This window comes from Erpetoichthys calabaricus, chromosome 1, assembly GCF_900747795.2.
Source record: "Erpetoichthys calabaricus chromosome 1, fErpCal1.3, whole genome shotgun sequence".
NCBI lineage: Eukaryota > Metazoa > Chordata > Cladistia > Polypteriformes > Polypteridae > Erpetoichthys > Erpetoichthys calabaricus.
This window is the reverse complement of record NC_041394.2, coordinates 117,388,972-117,404,903: the sequence shown is the minus strand read 5'-3', so window position 1 is coordinate 117,404,903 and position 15,932 is coordinate 117,388,972. Positions and strand designations below refer to the sequence as shown.

The 15,932-nt window shown below is 37.0% G+C and overlaps 2 protein-coding genes across 2 annotated transcripts in view; both read left to right on the top strand.

Annotated features, from left to right (window-relative positions):
* The window catches only part of LOC114644348 (cystine/glutamate transporter-like), a 621,881-nt gene that overhangs the window by 87,275 nt on the left and 518,674 nt on the right, over positions 1 to 15,932 (top strand).
* The window catches only part of LOC127529139 (cystine/glutamate transporter-like), a 46,771-nt gene continuing 39,055 nt past the window's right edge, over positions 8,217 to 15,932 (top strand). The window contains exons 1-3 of the mRNA XM_051931772.1: positions 8,217 to 8,301; positions 10,019 to 10,267; positions 13,204 to 13,330. Of these exons, the coding sequence (XP_051787732.1) occupies positions 8,217 to 8,301; positions 10,019 to 10,267; positions 13,204 to 13,330 (461 nt within the window). The remainder of the gene's footprint in view (positions 8,302 to 10,018; positions 10,268 to 13,203; positions 13,331 to 15,932) is intronic.

The following is a 15,932-nucleotide window of genomic DNA, read 5'->3' as shown; positions in this document are numbered from 1 at the left end:
GCAGGGATCATAGGTTGGTTGGTGACTCAAAACTGATTCAGCATGGGTGTGTTCATATATTTGTAACAGACTGTCGCCCTGGTGGAGGCAGCAAAATCCATGCTGCAAGGATAAATCCTGGATCCCATAACTCTGAGTTGGACAGAGTGGGATTAATAAGGAAGTTTTGATAGATGACATATTGATAAGGCAGCAGAGCAGAAGTTCACTGGGTAGCTGTCTGGAGCTTGTAATTTCAGAATGTCTCTATTCAAAATCAAAGCTCTGAAAACCACAGATATTCCCTTACACTGCATACTCCATAAAAAAAAAATCTTATATGAAAGGTTAGATCAAATAAAGTTGGAGGAAACAACAATGAGAGGATTCAAGCGACTGGCTGCTATTTTGGCAGACATCAAACTGCAGATAATCCAATATTGTGATTCTGTACAGCTGAAGAATTTCCTCAGCTTAAGAAAAGAAGCAAAGATTTCATTTTAGTGGCTACAGCATTGAGATCGCCAGTTCACTGAGGTATGAGGTAAAGCAGGTACGATGGCCACCACATAATGTTTGGGACCCAGTTTGATTCCTGACTAGTGCTGATTTAGAATGCTCTTTCAATATCTGCTATTTTTGGTGGCTTTCGTTTTGATTCATAATCTGAAGACTGTTTTAACGACTTTCACCAAATGCTTTAACGTAGTTTCTCATCAGTTAGATTTGAAAGCTCTGGTGATATTACAGCCTTTTTAATTCCCTGCCTCAAGCAGCTAACAAAGATACATACTTCTGAGCTGTGATGACGTTTCTTGGCTAATTATTCATGCTCATCAGTCTATGTTAATTGTGTTCATCACTGTCTTAACTATTTTTATATCAAAAATGGCTTTCTTGCTATTGTCTCCTAACATGTTAATAAGACTGTATAATGTATTTATATAAACAATCTTAATTTATTTATACCTTATTTACTCAAAAATACCTTTTCTCAATTCATAATATAATTTTTTCATATTGGTTAGTATATCAGGTTCAGATTTTGATTTACTGCATCTTACTTTTGTGAGAATCCATCCGTCCATTTTATAAACCTGCTTCATTCTAAGGGTCACAGGGTAGCTGGAGTCTAATCCAGTAAACAATTCACGGATGGGTCATTAGTCCATAACAGGGTGAACATACACACACATACATATCAGAGGCCAATTTAACATCACCAATTACCCTAACCTGCACGTCTTTGGACTGTGGGAGGAAACTGGAGCACCTGGTGGAAACCCATGTGGCCACAGGGAGAACATGCAAACTTCACACAGGATGGACTTGGATGTGAACATAGCAGTGCTACCACTGTAGCGTGTGCCTCCCTCCGTTCTATTCCATTAATTCTTATTAAATATGTCACTCCCCAACAATTATTAAATAATGAAACATGTTCTTTGCCAAGACCTTACTTAAGTCTATGTAGTTGTAACACTCAGAGAAGCTAACAAAACAAAGATTTTGTTTCCTCAGAGCATGAGTTACCTGTAATTACAAACCTGTACCATCAACTTTAATGTTTTACAAAATCAGAAACATTTAAATGGTGAAAGTAAACAGGTTTACATATACAATATAAACTGAGATACATTTATGTGGTACCTTTTGTATACTATCAAAAAGTATTTATTTTACCATATTAATGTTGTAGTTGGTGCAATTATTTGTTCTGTTTTCATTTGGAGGAATTTGTTTAAATGTAAATCATCAAGTTACATCTGTAAGTATTTTTAAACAAATATATGAGCCTCAGATAAACCTTGATTGAAAATTAAACTTCTGAAAAAATTATATTACTGAATGTATGAAATATGTACGAAAATATCAGCTCTCATACATAACTACATAATATCTGTTGTCTCAACTTGAATTTCAGTTACTTAATAAAAAAATTATCTGAAAGTTTCTGAACTTTTTTCAAGGACATTTCAAGTGTTAGTTTTATTTCACAATTTCATAAGAGGCAACGTGGGTCCCCCTTCTCATGGGCTCACTACCTGTAGGAGGGGCCAAGGAGGTTGGGTGCAGTGTGAGTTGGGTGGTGGCCGAGGGCGGGGACCTTGGTGGTCTGATCCTCGGGTACAGAAGCTGGCTCTTGGGATGTGGAATGTCACCTCTCTGAAGGGGAAGGAGCCTGAGCTAGTGCGCAAGGTTGAGAGGTTCCGGCTAGATATAGTCTGGCTCACCTTGACGCACAGCGTGGACTCTGGAACCAATCTCCTTGAGAGGGGCTGGACTCTCTACCACTCCTTTCTGTTCTGTGCTTTTAAAGCCCACCACTCGCTTCCCACAGTCACAATCCGGATTCAGCCTTTATTAACTTATTGTTAATATATGGGGTGGAACCCCAAACCTTTTTTGTGTATCTTTATGTCCTTTCCACAGGGGCTAATCAAAACATGAGAGCGACAGAAATTTCTGAGCGGATAAGCGAGACTTAAAAGAGAATGTCTGGCTAGAAAATACAAACATGAGACTCTGAATTTTCAAGGGACTGATTGTGAAAGTGTTGGAGCTGGAGTAAGGACCTTCAAACATCACAATTATGTGAAGGGGTCTTTACCAAATTTGAGGCTTAATTGATTGTTGACTGTAATTCCTTGAAAACAGGTGCATTTCCTTTTCTAAAAATGTAGGCCATCCATCCATCCATCCATTATCCAACCCGCTATATCCTAACTACAGGGTCACGGGGGCCTGCTGGACCCAATCCCAGCTAACACAGGACGCAAGGCAGGAAACAAACCCCGGGCAGGGCGCCAGCCCACCACAGGGCACACACACACACACCAAGCACGCACTAGGGACAATTTAGAATCTAAATAACTTGCAAGACTTTGGACTCTGGGAGGAAACTGGAGTACCCGGAGGAAACCCACGCAGACACGGGGAGAACATGCAAACTCCACGCAGGGAGGACCTGGGAAGCGAACCCGGGTCTCCGAACTGCGAGGCAGCAGCACTAATGTAGTCCAATATATAGTAATTCAATTGTAAATTATAAGATACTGCTTAAAAAAAATTAAAGAAACACTTTAACTTAACTTCTGGGATATTGATCTGGTCAGTTAAGCAGCAGAGGGGGTTGTTAATCAGTTTCAGCTGCTTTGGTGTTAATGAAATTAACAACAGGTGCACTAGAGGGGCAACAATGAGACAACCCCCAAAACAGGAATGGTTTAACAGGTGGAGGCCACTGACATTTTTCCTTCCTCATCTTTTTTGACTATTCTTTCACTAGTTTTTTATTTGGCTACGGTCAGTGTTAATACTGGTAGCATGAGGCGATACCTGGACCCTACAGAGGTTGCACAAGTAGTCCAACTTCTCTAGGATGGCACATCAATACTGCCATTGCCAGAAGGTTTGCTGTGTCTCCCAGCACAGTCTCAAGGGCATGGAGGAGATTCCAGGAGACAGGCAGTTAGTCTAGGAGAGCTGGACAGGGCCATAGAAGATCCTTAACGCATCAGCAGGACTAGAATCTACTCCTTTGGGCAAGGAGGAACAGGATGAGCATGGGCAGAGTCCTACAATATGACCTCCAGCAGGCCACTGGTGTGAATGTCTCTGACCAAACAATCAGAAACAGACTTCATTAGGGTGGCCTGAGGGCCCAACATCCTCTGGCTGGCCCTGTGCTCACTGCCTGGCACCATGGACCTCGATTGGCATTTGCCATAGAATACCGGAATTGGCAGGTCCACCACTGGTGCCCTGTGCTATTCACAGATGAGAGTGGGTTCACCCTGAGCACATGTGACAGACGTGAAAGGGTCTGTAGAAGCTGTGGAGAACGTTATGCTGCCTATAACATCGTTCAGCACTACTGGTTTGGTGGTGGGTCAGTGATGGTGTGGGGAGGCATACCCATGGAGGAAAGCACAGACATCTACAGGCTAGAAAATGGCACCTTGACTGCCATTAGGTCTCGGGGTGAAATCCTTGGACCCATTGTCAGACCCTATGCTGGTGCAGTAGGTCCTGGGTTTCTTCTGGTGCACGACAATGCCCGGCCACATGTGGTGAGAGTATGCAGGCAGTTCTTGGAGGATGAAGGAATTGATACCATTGACTGGCCCCCCATGCTTGCCTGACCTAAATCCAATAGAACACCTCTGGGACATTATGTTTCAGTCCATCTGACGCCACCAGGTTGCACCTCAGACTGTCCAGGAGCTCAGTGATGCCCTGGTCCAGATTTGGAAGGAGTTCCCCCAGGACACCATCTATCGTCTCTTTAGGAGCATGTCCCAACGTTGCCATGCATGCATACAAGCATTTGGCGGCTATACAAACTACTGAGTACGATTTTGAGTTGCTGCAATGAAATTTTGGCAAAATGGACTAGCCTGCTGCATTATTTTTTCACTTTGATTTTCGGGGTGTCTTTGAATTCAGCCCTTTCTATGTTGATAATTTCGTTTTCATCAAACGATGTGGCATCCTTTCATTCCAAACACATTACCCAGTCTATATCAGTATAGATATCCAGCATGATATTTTTCCCATTGAGATCTGATGTGTTTTCAAAAGCGTTCCTTTTATTTTATTGAGCAGTTTCACAAACACGCACCTGTTTTCCCAGTGGCCTTCCTGTTTCTCTATACGTATATCCACACATATTCTCATATCCATTTCCTCCTCTCACATCATTTTCCCTTAATTCTGAATGTTTAAAACATTCACTGTTTACCGTGTGAATATCAGCATTTATATATGCAAAAAGAGATTCTGGAGGACAAAGTACTTTGCCTCTTCATGCAGTCTGGATAACTTCAACTGCAAAAGCAAGTGATAGTAAAATGCTAATCTATTTATTGACTAATTAACTTTGCCTTAGAAAAGCAATAATGTTGCATTTTAAGTTTAAATAAAACTCATTGAAGATAAAATAATACATGCGTCAGTAAGATTCCATGAATATTATATATTTAAAATATGTTTAAAATGTCATTTACCTCTAATGTGCAATTTTCCTATTCTGCACTTCCAAGAAAGTGTTCAATTTCACCAATCAAAATCTAAAAAATGAAAACATGAGAAGCATAAAACACTATTGAGCAAAGTTTAAGTACTATATAAAACATTCAGTATAGTTGACCAGATAAATCTGGCTTAAGCAAAAGTGGCAAACTCTATTTACAGCAATGTAGTCAATTATAGGTAAAATGTCAAATAAAAATAGTCATAAACTGGTGCCCTATTCAGAGTTTTCTGTCTTGCATCCACTGCTTCTCAGATAGGCTATGGCTCCACCACCATATGCAGGTTTGAGCATGTGTGTGTGCATTTCAGCTGATTAAATTTAAAGAAAAACCGAGGTGTTCTAAAGCTTTTGACTAATGTACACTGTATGTACGCTGTAAAATGTTTCCTTGGCAGAGTTGCCAGCCACTTACTTTACATTTATATAGTATCATGCTATATTCTGAAATTACAGTATAATACTGTAAATGTCAATTACAGCAGCTTCTCTGTAAATATACAGTAAATGGCTGGCAACTCTACTGCCAGTGATTTACTGTAAAATTACAAGGAACATTTTACTGTAAAATTACTTTAGAAAATGTTAGTTTATATGTGCACCCTTCCCAAACAATGAAAATTGTATTATATTATGGTCACTTGACCCTAGTGGTTCAATCTCTTCTACACCGTCAGTTCTATCTTGATTATTACAAAATACTAAATCCAGACTAGCTTCACCCAGCATTGGTGCTTTAACATACTGTGTTAAAAAACAGCCACTGATTACTTCTACAAACTCCATTTGAAAGGTTATCCCAGTAAATATTCGGATAATTAAAGTCCCCAATGATTATAATACCCTCCTTAAACTTGAAACTTCTTAGTGAGGATGTCTGTAAAATAATAAAATCAACATGTCAAACTTATCATCAACAGAGGTGAAAGGCCATTCACCCATAAAGCACTGCTTCTCTGTTTGCTCTCTTGAAATGAGTTCATTGCCATGTCTAATTAGGGACTGCTTAAAATTAAAACTGTAAAAACAAAGACTTTTACCCATAAATGTTCACATGCACATCTAAGATGACTGGTAATTTGCACAGTTTTCAACACACTTTTTGTTCAATTGAATCAGTGAGTTCTGTTTAGTGTTTCTTATTACATTATTTATAGTATAATTCCTGTAGGAGGAAGAAGCAGAACTTTTCCCGTAATGTCTATAAAGTGAACTTTTAAAGACACTTTATTCCTTTTCTGTTGAAACAGCTTATTATGTTACTCAGCTACTACAAAATGTACCTTATCTGTTAATGCTTTTGTATTTGATTAAGACATTCTCAATATTCTGGTATTTTGTTAACTAGAAAGTGTAAAAAGTTCTTTAGCATTATAAGTCTATAATTTTAGGAATGCTTCTGTGAGATTTTTTGGTAGTGAATGCATCTGCCACAAAGCATAATTTATGTTGGCACAAGACCATTTCTTACAACCCCTGGTTCTAAGTTACACAGGCTTGCTGTGTTTTAGCCTGCTAGTATGAGTTCTTCTGAGAAGACTTTTCAGAGACAGAACACATAGTTTTTAAAAGGCAAACTTGTTCTTGAGACAGGATGAGTACATCACAAGTACATTAGCTTAATAAGTGCAACACATCCAGTTATGCACTTCAATGAGCCTGATGACTCCTCTTCACTGGTGCTTGTCTATAACAGCAGCTTGAATGGGTGATGCCAAGTTGTTTTGTTTAAAAAGTCAAAGACCAGGGTCAAATGGATCTCTTTGTGAAACATTAAGTAAACATTTTGTCATTATATTCATGGTATAATTCACAGTGCAGTAGAGATTCCCAAATACTGATGTGTGGAAGAGAAAGCCTTGTGCCAGACAGAATCTGTTGTGAAATATTCCAAAAACGGAAGGCCACAACTTGAAAAAACCCTTGCCCAACACAATACTTAAAATGTATCAAATTACCACTGTAACAACAACAAGTTCCACCTGCTCTACCATGGTGGTGTGATCCTGCCAATATGTGACTGGTATGAACTTGGGACAACCACAGGAGAAAAAGTTGGGGCACCAGATGGGCGTTTCCTGATTGAAAAGCAAAGAAGAAAGTTTAGAACAGTAACAAAAACTGTGCAACCATCAATTGCAGGCAGGCTGCCTAGATAATTTGCTTCGGCAAGATACCGAGGCGCTCTATCTCTGTTCTGACCATGAATTCACTTCCAATGGAGTGATGGAATATATAGCTCCCGTCCTGGAAGAGGCAAGGTGTTGTTATAGGACAGACAGGTATTATTTATTTTACCAAGCTCTTACTGCCAGCTAAAAAGTCTCAAGCTGCCTAAATGGGCCTCCATTTAGAATGCATTATCTGCAGCCTTATCTGATTGATACCAGTCCATGAAACATCCAAGAACATCACTCTCAAAAGTACAAAATGGACTGAACCTCTCAACAAAGGATCGTAAATCAAGCATGAATAACACTGATGGACAGAGCTTTGTACCAGTGGTCAACCAGGAGGATGGGCTTATTTTCACTAAAGAAGCCAATAACTAGGTCACTTTTCTACCCTAAAAAACCGTGTAACACCCTAACTAACTGTTCTTCTCTTACCACGCTACAGCTTAACCTGGCAATAATTTTGCTGCCCAGGGCCAGAACACATGGCTGAAAAGGAGTGACCACAACAGAGATTGAAGCAGTCCCTTTACTCCAAAGGGCAACTGTACAGAACTGGAAGGATGGAATACTCATCTGTATTGGAGCTGAGACGAGGTTGCCATTAGTCCATTTTTGCTGAGGAATAACAAGGAGACAAGCAAAAGAGAGACCCACGTAAACCACAGGTTTGCCTTTCTAAAGATGGTTAACAACAACATTTACTTATATAGCATATTTTCTTACAAACAATGTAGCTCAAAGTGCTTTACAAGATGTCAAAGAGAAAGTTACAATAAAAGAATGTATGAATATTAATGAATAAGTAACAAAGAAAAAACAAATAAATCAATGCAATCTTAGAAAACAGATATATAATAATAATAATAATAATAATAATAATAATAATAATAATAATTCATTACATTTATATAGTGCTTTTCTCATAACTAGTAGAAGAGTAGTGTCCTTATATACAATATCATAAGGCAAGTCTCCAAAGATGAGTCCAATAATAAATAATATCACCAGCTGCCCTAGCAGGCGTAATGTTGCTTGCATGCCTGGACAATTCCTGTAAAATCCTCAAACAGAAACTGCAGTACAGCACGAAAACAGCAGTTGTGGCCAAAGGCAAATAAAGAGACCCCCTGAAAAGAAAAAAGAAAGCATGCTGAGAATCTTTCCATGCGTCTGGAGAAAGCCAACCAGGAAAAGAACTAAGAATCTCTCACCTCTAGCTATAAGTACACATTACTTTGATTCTGAGAATTATAAAATTGCAATTTAATACATAGGACAAAGTCAGCTAATGTACTATGGTATTGGTGTAAATGTAACTAACAGATAATAACCTAGTGAAGGATATGTTCTGGTATTGTGTTATACTGTAAGTTTCTTCTCAAACCTATTAAGAAAGTGCAGCAGCATTTCACAGACAAAAATAGCACAGAAAAGAGTAAAATACACAGATGCTTAAACAGATCATTTGCTAATAAGTTTTTAGCTACCTTGAGCTGATTTTCAGAGTTTTAACTTGCTGTATTCTTTTTGATTTGATTTTTGGCTGATGCTAAAATGTGTGTGTCTGATCTCGCCTTTAATTTTCATCTTGTTTGGTTGCCCCTGAATTCATGTAATACAAATGTTATTCTATCTCACACTCTGCTAGATAGAAATTTGGATGCCTTTTTAGTCCTTAAGTAAGGCAGTTCCCAAAATTTGCATGACCATTGTTATTAAAATAAGTTGCAAATTGGATAATAGTGGAAACAAGACTGACAAGAGTTATAGAGCGGTTGACCAATGACTGAAAATATCGTATCTCATCTGCATTACAATGGCAAAGAATACATAAACAGTAGAGGTTGTAGGACCCACTTACTGTATGGCCACATTATTGTTAGGTAATGAGCATACAGTGCATTCATAAAGTATTCTGACCATTAGACTTTCTCCATATTTTCTGACATAACAGCCTTACCCTACAATGTATAAAATCCTGTTTTATAATCATTGACCTGCACATAATACACTATAATAAAAATATAGATTTGTATATATTTCTGTAAATATATTTTAAAATTTTAAAAATTAAATGTCTGTACATAAGTACTTTGTTGAAGCAACCTTGGACGCAATTAGAGCATCAAGTCTTCTTGGGTACAATGGCTGGATTAGGAGATCTTCTCCAATTCTTCTTAGTAGTGCCAGTCAAGCTCTGTCAGGTTGGATGGGAGGTATTGATGTACCTTTGTGTTCATATCCTTACTGAGATGTTCAATCAGGTTCAAGTCTAGGCTGTGGCTCGGTCACTCCAGGACATTCACATATTAGTGATGAACCCACTACTATGTTCCCTTGACTATGTGCTTCAGCTCATTGTCATGTTGAAAGGTATACCTTTGCCCTAATCTAAGGCCCTTCATTGCACCTGCTGCTGTCTGGATAGACTGTGGTTCTTTGTTATTTTGTAATTCTGGACTAGCCAGGGTTAGAAAATGGGTGGAGGAATTGATGATGCTGTGTGAAATTTAAGACATTGAATGGGTCACACATCTGAGTGAAGATTTTCTGTGTAATTCAATTCAGTTCTGTTAATTTCACATTCTCTGGTTGATTGTTAAATGGTAGATGTCATCATTTAATTGCAATGTATATCACTGAAAGAAACTGAAAAGTTTACAAAAAACAGTTCAGTTTCAGATTATTAAGTGTCAGGCTTTGCAGAGGAACCTACTGTAGTTTTACAACTTTATTTCCTTGTCCCAGCCCTTTTTCTCATTTACTTTGGAAAGCATATGTAGATGAGCAGAGTTTTTTATTTATCACTGGGCATTGTATTAAACAGAAAAGGGAGGAACAGTGGGACAGCGACCAAAAACACTTAATACAGATAGTAGCTTCATTGAAGAAATGGCAAATACAGGAACAGTTTACTTGAGGAAAAAAGTCAACCTTCTGGGATCATTGTGCCTTATTGTGGGCTCAATAGTAGGAAGTGGGATTTTTATTGCTCCCAAAGGTGTCCTGAAAAACTCTGGCAGTGTGGGCATGTCTCTTATCATCTGGTTGGCCACGGGAATTTTCTCTACTTTTGGTAAGTGAAAGAACACTCTAGTCTGGGTAAAGGATCATCAGCAACTATAAAATATTGCAAATCTGTCTGATTTTTGTAAATTATTTTACAATGAACAAACATGTGCTATAGACTTTTTTTATTTGATTAAGGAAAATCAAAACTTGGATGCAAGAAGCCAAAAAGATTTTTTGATTTCTATTTTTTGCAGTACTGTTGTTGTAATTTTTTTGGTTTATTTTAATTGTTCTACTGTGACATCACCATACTGCAATTTTGTGTTCAAGAATCCATGCACATGCCATCATTTTCCATGTTACTTTCATAGGCATGACCATATTGTTGTTGGCAATGAATTATATATATATAGCTGGTAACGTGAATTGTTCATTAAGTTACGAAAGATGACAGCACACAACCTGAGATGATGACCCACCCTGTGCTCAATTATTTCTTCTATTGTACATTTTTTATCTGAATTTTTTTGCATAGTCCATATTTTCCAATTCATTCATAAACCAATTTAACAGTTAAATTATGAAGTTTTCTGCATTGATTCAGAATTGTTTAAGAGAGGGAATCATGATGCATCACAAAATGTTTCTGTTTTTTGGGTTTTTCCCACCCCTAGTAGAAAAGATTAAACAGATGGGATAACAGCATGTAATACTAGTAGACGGATAAGTAACCTCAAGGAGCAATAGGACTTGATGAATATACTCTATGTAGGCTGCGTGGAAGTGTCACCTCTGGCCAAACTGGGGCCCTGAGCGGAATCTTCTTCTTGGGGCCCCATCCCCCAAACTTCCCAACCTGATCCTCCTTAAATGATATTTAACAGCAAAGATATACTAATTGATTTATTTACTTTCTAAATGAAGACCTAATTAGTAGTAATAATAATAATAATAATGGTCTAAGGTATGAATGCGCTGTTAGCCTTTTTACTTGATATAGCCAACAGTATCACTTGTGATATGTGATACAACAACAAAACAACCATTTTAATACTACTACTACTACTAGTACTACTACTACTGATAATAATATGTAATAATATATAAAATACTACTACAAGTAGTAATAATAATATAAAATACAGCAACAACAACTACTACTACTACTACTACTACTACTACTACTACTACTAATAATAATAATAATAATAATAATAATAATAAAATCTACTAATACTACTACTTACTGAACGTGCTTAATGAACTTACTTAATGCAGTAAATACAGGGCCAAAATGAAGCTGAATATTTAGATATTTAAAAATGAAGATGCTAACATATCACCTACACCTATGAATTTATATAAACTTTGTCCTTGCAATGACAGCAGAAAACAATAGGGCATTAACTAAATCCATAATGTTAGCTGCCAAAAAAATTAACAAACAATTGAAGTTAATCTGAGCTAATTGCTATTTTTGCATGTCAGAGGTTGCTTGCCGGATACTTTTCCACAATTTGGCCAATAACTAACTAGTAGGCAAGAGAGCCTGTGTGTTGTTGAAATTTACAAACATGTCATCAATACAACAACACTCATATGTCAACCAGTTTTAGCAGCCTTTAACAATGTGTGAAGGTCCTGTGGTCTTTATGGCTGTAACAAATAATCCTCAACCATGTGATAGCTAATTCCTGTAACATTAGATAATATCTGTTAAACACTCAATGTCAAAACTTGATATCACATGATCCTATTGTTACTCCTTTGTTACTCCAGTAAGTCGCTAGCTTTAGTGTATTGGCAATTGATGTAAAGTTAGCAAACTTACTGGAAGTTGGACAAATTTAGTTTTCTATACACACCTGCAAGTGCAGCACGAGCTGCTTGCTCATGCTTTCATTTCTTTCTTTCTATGCTCCTGACTGGTGTTGACTTGAAAGTAGCTCTCTGCTTATTAATGGAACATGATCACAACAGGTGACTGTGAACAACATCCGTTTGATGATTCGTGAATAACACCATTAGGAGCTCCCCTCCTCCAACCACACGTCACTCCTTCAATCACAAGCCCCATGTGCAGTGCGTGATGTGCATATACAGTAGGAAGGGGTGGCACTGAAAATGTGTGATATTTTTATGGTTTAAATTAGAAATCCTGGGTTCGCCTCAGGAGCATATGAATGAATGAATGACATAAACTGCATTGCCAAGCAACATAGTTCTTAGGAATCTGATTTCGTGTTACAGCCTGCAACTGTCAATTAAAATAAACTTTTCGAAGAAGGAGTGAGGGATTATTTGAAATGGTTAATTTTTATTTTTGTAATTGGAGTTTGTGATGAGATGGCAAATGGTATTCTGAGTGTGGTGGATTTGAGTTTTCTGAAAGCAGACACTCTGCTTCATCCTACTTGTTCTTTAGAGTAGTGACAGATCTTATCATTTTCTCTTTCACAATTTTATTCATCTTATTTGTATGGCTAAGTTATTTTGCAGTATTTGCCCTTGAGGGCGAATAATTGACCTTTTTTCTTTAGTTTAAAAAGATTATTCTAAAAATTGCTGTAAATCATTTTTAAGAAACTATTGTTGACAATTCTAAGGAATAATAAAATCATGTAGTTCAAAATGATTACATTTTTGCACTGAAATTACATTTCTATTTTGCTTCTAGAACTTAGAAGACAGATATTTGTCATTGTTAATCCATACATTTCCTAACTAATCCTCCATGTCACTGTTCTAGGGACTTTTGTCTCCATTTTTTTTTTAAACACTGAAATGTAGAAACATTATAATGTTAACACTGTGCTGAATATAAGGACCAAAACAAATAAGAGGAGACCATCAGTATGCCAAGCATATTTGGTTTGTTAAAAACTAATTAGTCCCAAAATGGTATGACAATGTATTTTTTTAAACTATCAGGGTCTATGCTTAAACACATATGACTTCTTAGTTTGTTTTAGATTTGTGAATATGTTTATTAATTTCTAGGAGCACTCTGCTATGCTGAGTTAGGCACAAGCATTAAGAAGTCCGGTGGGCATTACATTTATCTTTTGGAAACCTTGGGACCCTTGCCAGCATTTCTTCGTCTCTGGGTAGAGTTTATCATAATTCGGTAAGTATCTGTGAGATGAGAGTGCATGTAATATATTCTGTATTCTTAGCATTAATGATTAAGGCTTGGCATGTTCTGCATTTTAGAAGGATTAATGAACTGACATTACCTTCAACTTAAAAATTTAGATTGCATTGATGGAGTAAAGATACTGGTGCTTGGTGTGGCCTATGGCCTATCACCTGGTTTATTTTTAAAAGACAAAATAGCAAAGAGACTATGGCATAATTTCATGAAAAATTAGAAAAGAGTGGAATTCTGTATGTTGTGTTTTTTACATCATATTATCAACCATGATGAAAGTTTGCTGACATTGTGCCACAAGAGATTAACAAAATAAAATGTTTAATTTACTGTAGTCAGACCTCCCACAACTATGGAGCCCCTAAAGGAACATTATCAAAAAAACTCTTATTTCTCATTGCGCTCAAGATCTTTTTTGCATGCTCACAAGATCTTTTTAACATGCAAGTCTTCAATGTCTCCATAACCCTTTTGGCAAAAGAATCTCGATAAATCAGAATTTCTATAAAATGACATTTGGAAATGAAGTACCGATATCAGTTTGAAAGCATACCAACGATACCTTTATTGGAAAGACCCAGCTAATAATATAGGCCCATGAATTCCCTGTCAACTTTCTCATAGGCTAAACAATAAAACAATTAAAACTATACTTAAACTTAAATATATAGAGCCCCTAAAAGGATATGTGTATCCCAGAAACACTAACGCATGTGTACACAAAAAAATCTCATGAGGACTTTCTTGTACACACACAAAAAAAATCTTGTACAATAGTAGATTTTTAATTTGTGCAGTGACTTTTCCTTAAGGATAAGGACTTTTTACCATTAGAATCATAGAGTAAAAATGAATCCAGCAATTCTTTGCCATTACCTATCAAATACTCTGAAAATGTAAAGCTTCTGGAAGGTACATTAATAGCTAAAACCAAAAAAAGACCAAGCAAAAATTTTAAACCTAAATAATACAAAATCTAGGAATCCTACTATGTGATAGATAGATAGATAGATAGATAGATAGATAGATAGATAGATAGATAGATAGATAGATAGATAGATAGATAGATAGATAGATAGATAGATAGATAGATAGATAGTTTTCCACCTGACTCCTATATTCTGTCTCACCTGCCTTGTCAATGCACCCCATTAGTGTAGAATCATCTGAAAATTTCTGCAAGTAACATCACTAGGTGTTTTATATATATACACTATTGTCTGAGGAATTCAAGGACAAAAGAAAATGTGATAGGACACCTCCTTGTGGTGCTCCAGTGTTGCCCTCATCAACAACTGAGACACAGACCTTGAGCCTCACAAATTGTGGTCTTCCTGACAAATAGTCCATTATCCAGGAGACCATGGTCTCAGCATCCTACATATCCTTTCAGTTTACCCATTAACAGGGATGGGTGGATGATATTAATGGTACTGGAGGAATCTTAAACATTATCCCCACTGAGTTGCCAGCTTTGTCCAGATGGAGATAAACCTTGTGGAGAAGACAGATAATTGAATCTTCCAATTCAATCTTTGTCCAGTAAACAAACTGCAGTGCATCCAAGTGGTCTTTCACAAGAGGATTCATATAACCCAAGACCCAAGGTATTTATGATATGAGAAGTAAGTGCCACTGGTCTGTAATCATTACATTTCTTTATAATTGAAACAATATAAGATATTTTCCAGAGCAGCACCCCTTTTTGGAGCCTTAGAGATAGACAAACTGATCAGTTCACAGAGGACACCACAAAGCTGGCCAGCACAGGCCTTAAGAACTTGAGGACTGACTCCATCTGGTCCCATGGCTTTTCCTTTGCATGGCCTTCTCAGTTGTCTCCATACTCTGTCTACGAAACAGAAATGACTAATATAAATATTAAAAAATAATAAGTCTGACTTTAGCACCTTTATGTTAGGTAGAATACACAGTGAGGATTATGAGGTCTTTTGGCTTGAAAGCCCTGCAGATTTCGGTTTTTTTTTTATGTTTGTTTTTTGTTTTATCTGTCCTCACCTGCCATCTGACCATAGGATCAGACTAATATTAATGGACTTAAAAACTTATCTTCAAATTAGGATTCTACTCCTTGTATATCTGAGATGTGTAAGCACATATTGATTCTTTATAAATTATTTTTTACATATTATTTATTTAGTTATATATGACTATTTCAGACTTACTGTTTTTTCTCTTGTAACTCTTTTTTTACATTGTGTAAAGAACTTTGAGCTACATTCCTTGAATGTAAATGAAAATGCTATAGTAATAAAAATGTTGTTGTTCACGGTCCAAGATGGATTTGTGACAGGCCATACCAGATGAAGTGATAGGAGTTGGAAGACGTTGATGGTATAAGGAGGATAGATGTATTTAAAAATGATTCAGCTTGTTAGCTTTGTCCATTATGGGAAAAAAATAGGCAACAGACAGAAAAAGGTTTGGGGATGGCCATCCCACATACTGAAAAATCAGCAAAATAAAAAAAAAATTATCTTTAAAGATGCAGAGTTCACAAAAGAATTGACTAACAGGTTGAGTTTGTGCTATAAATTCTGGATTCTGGGTACCAGAA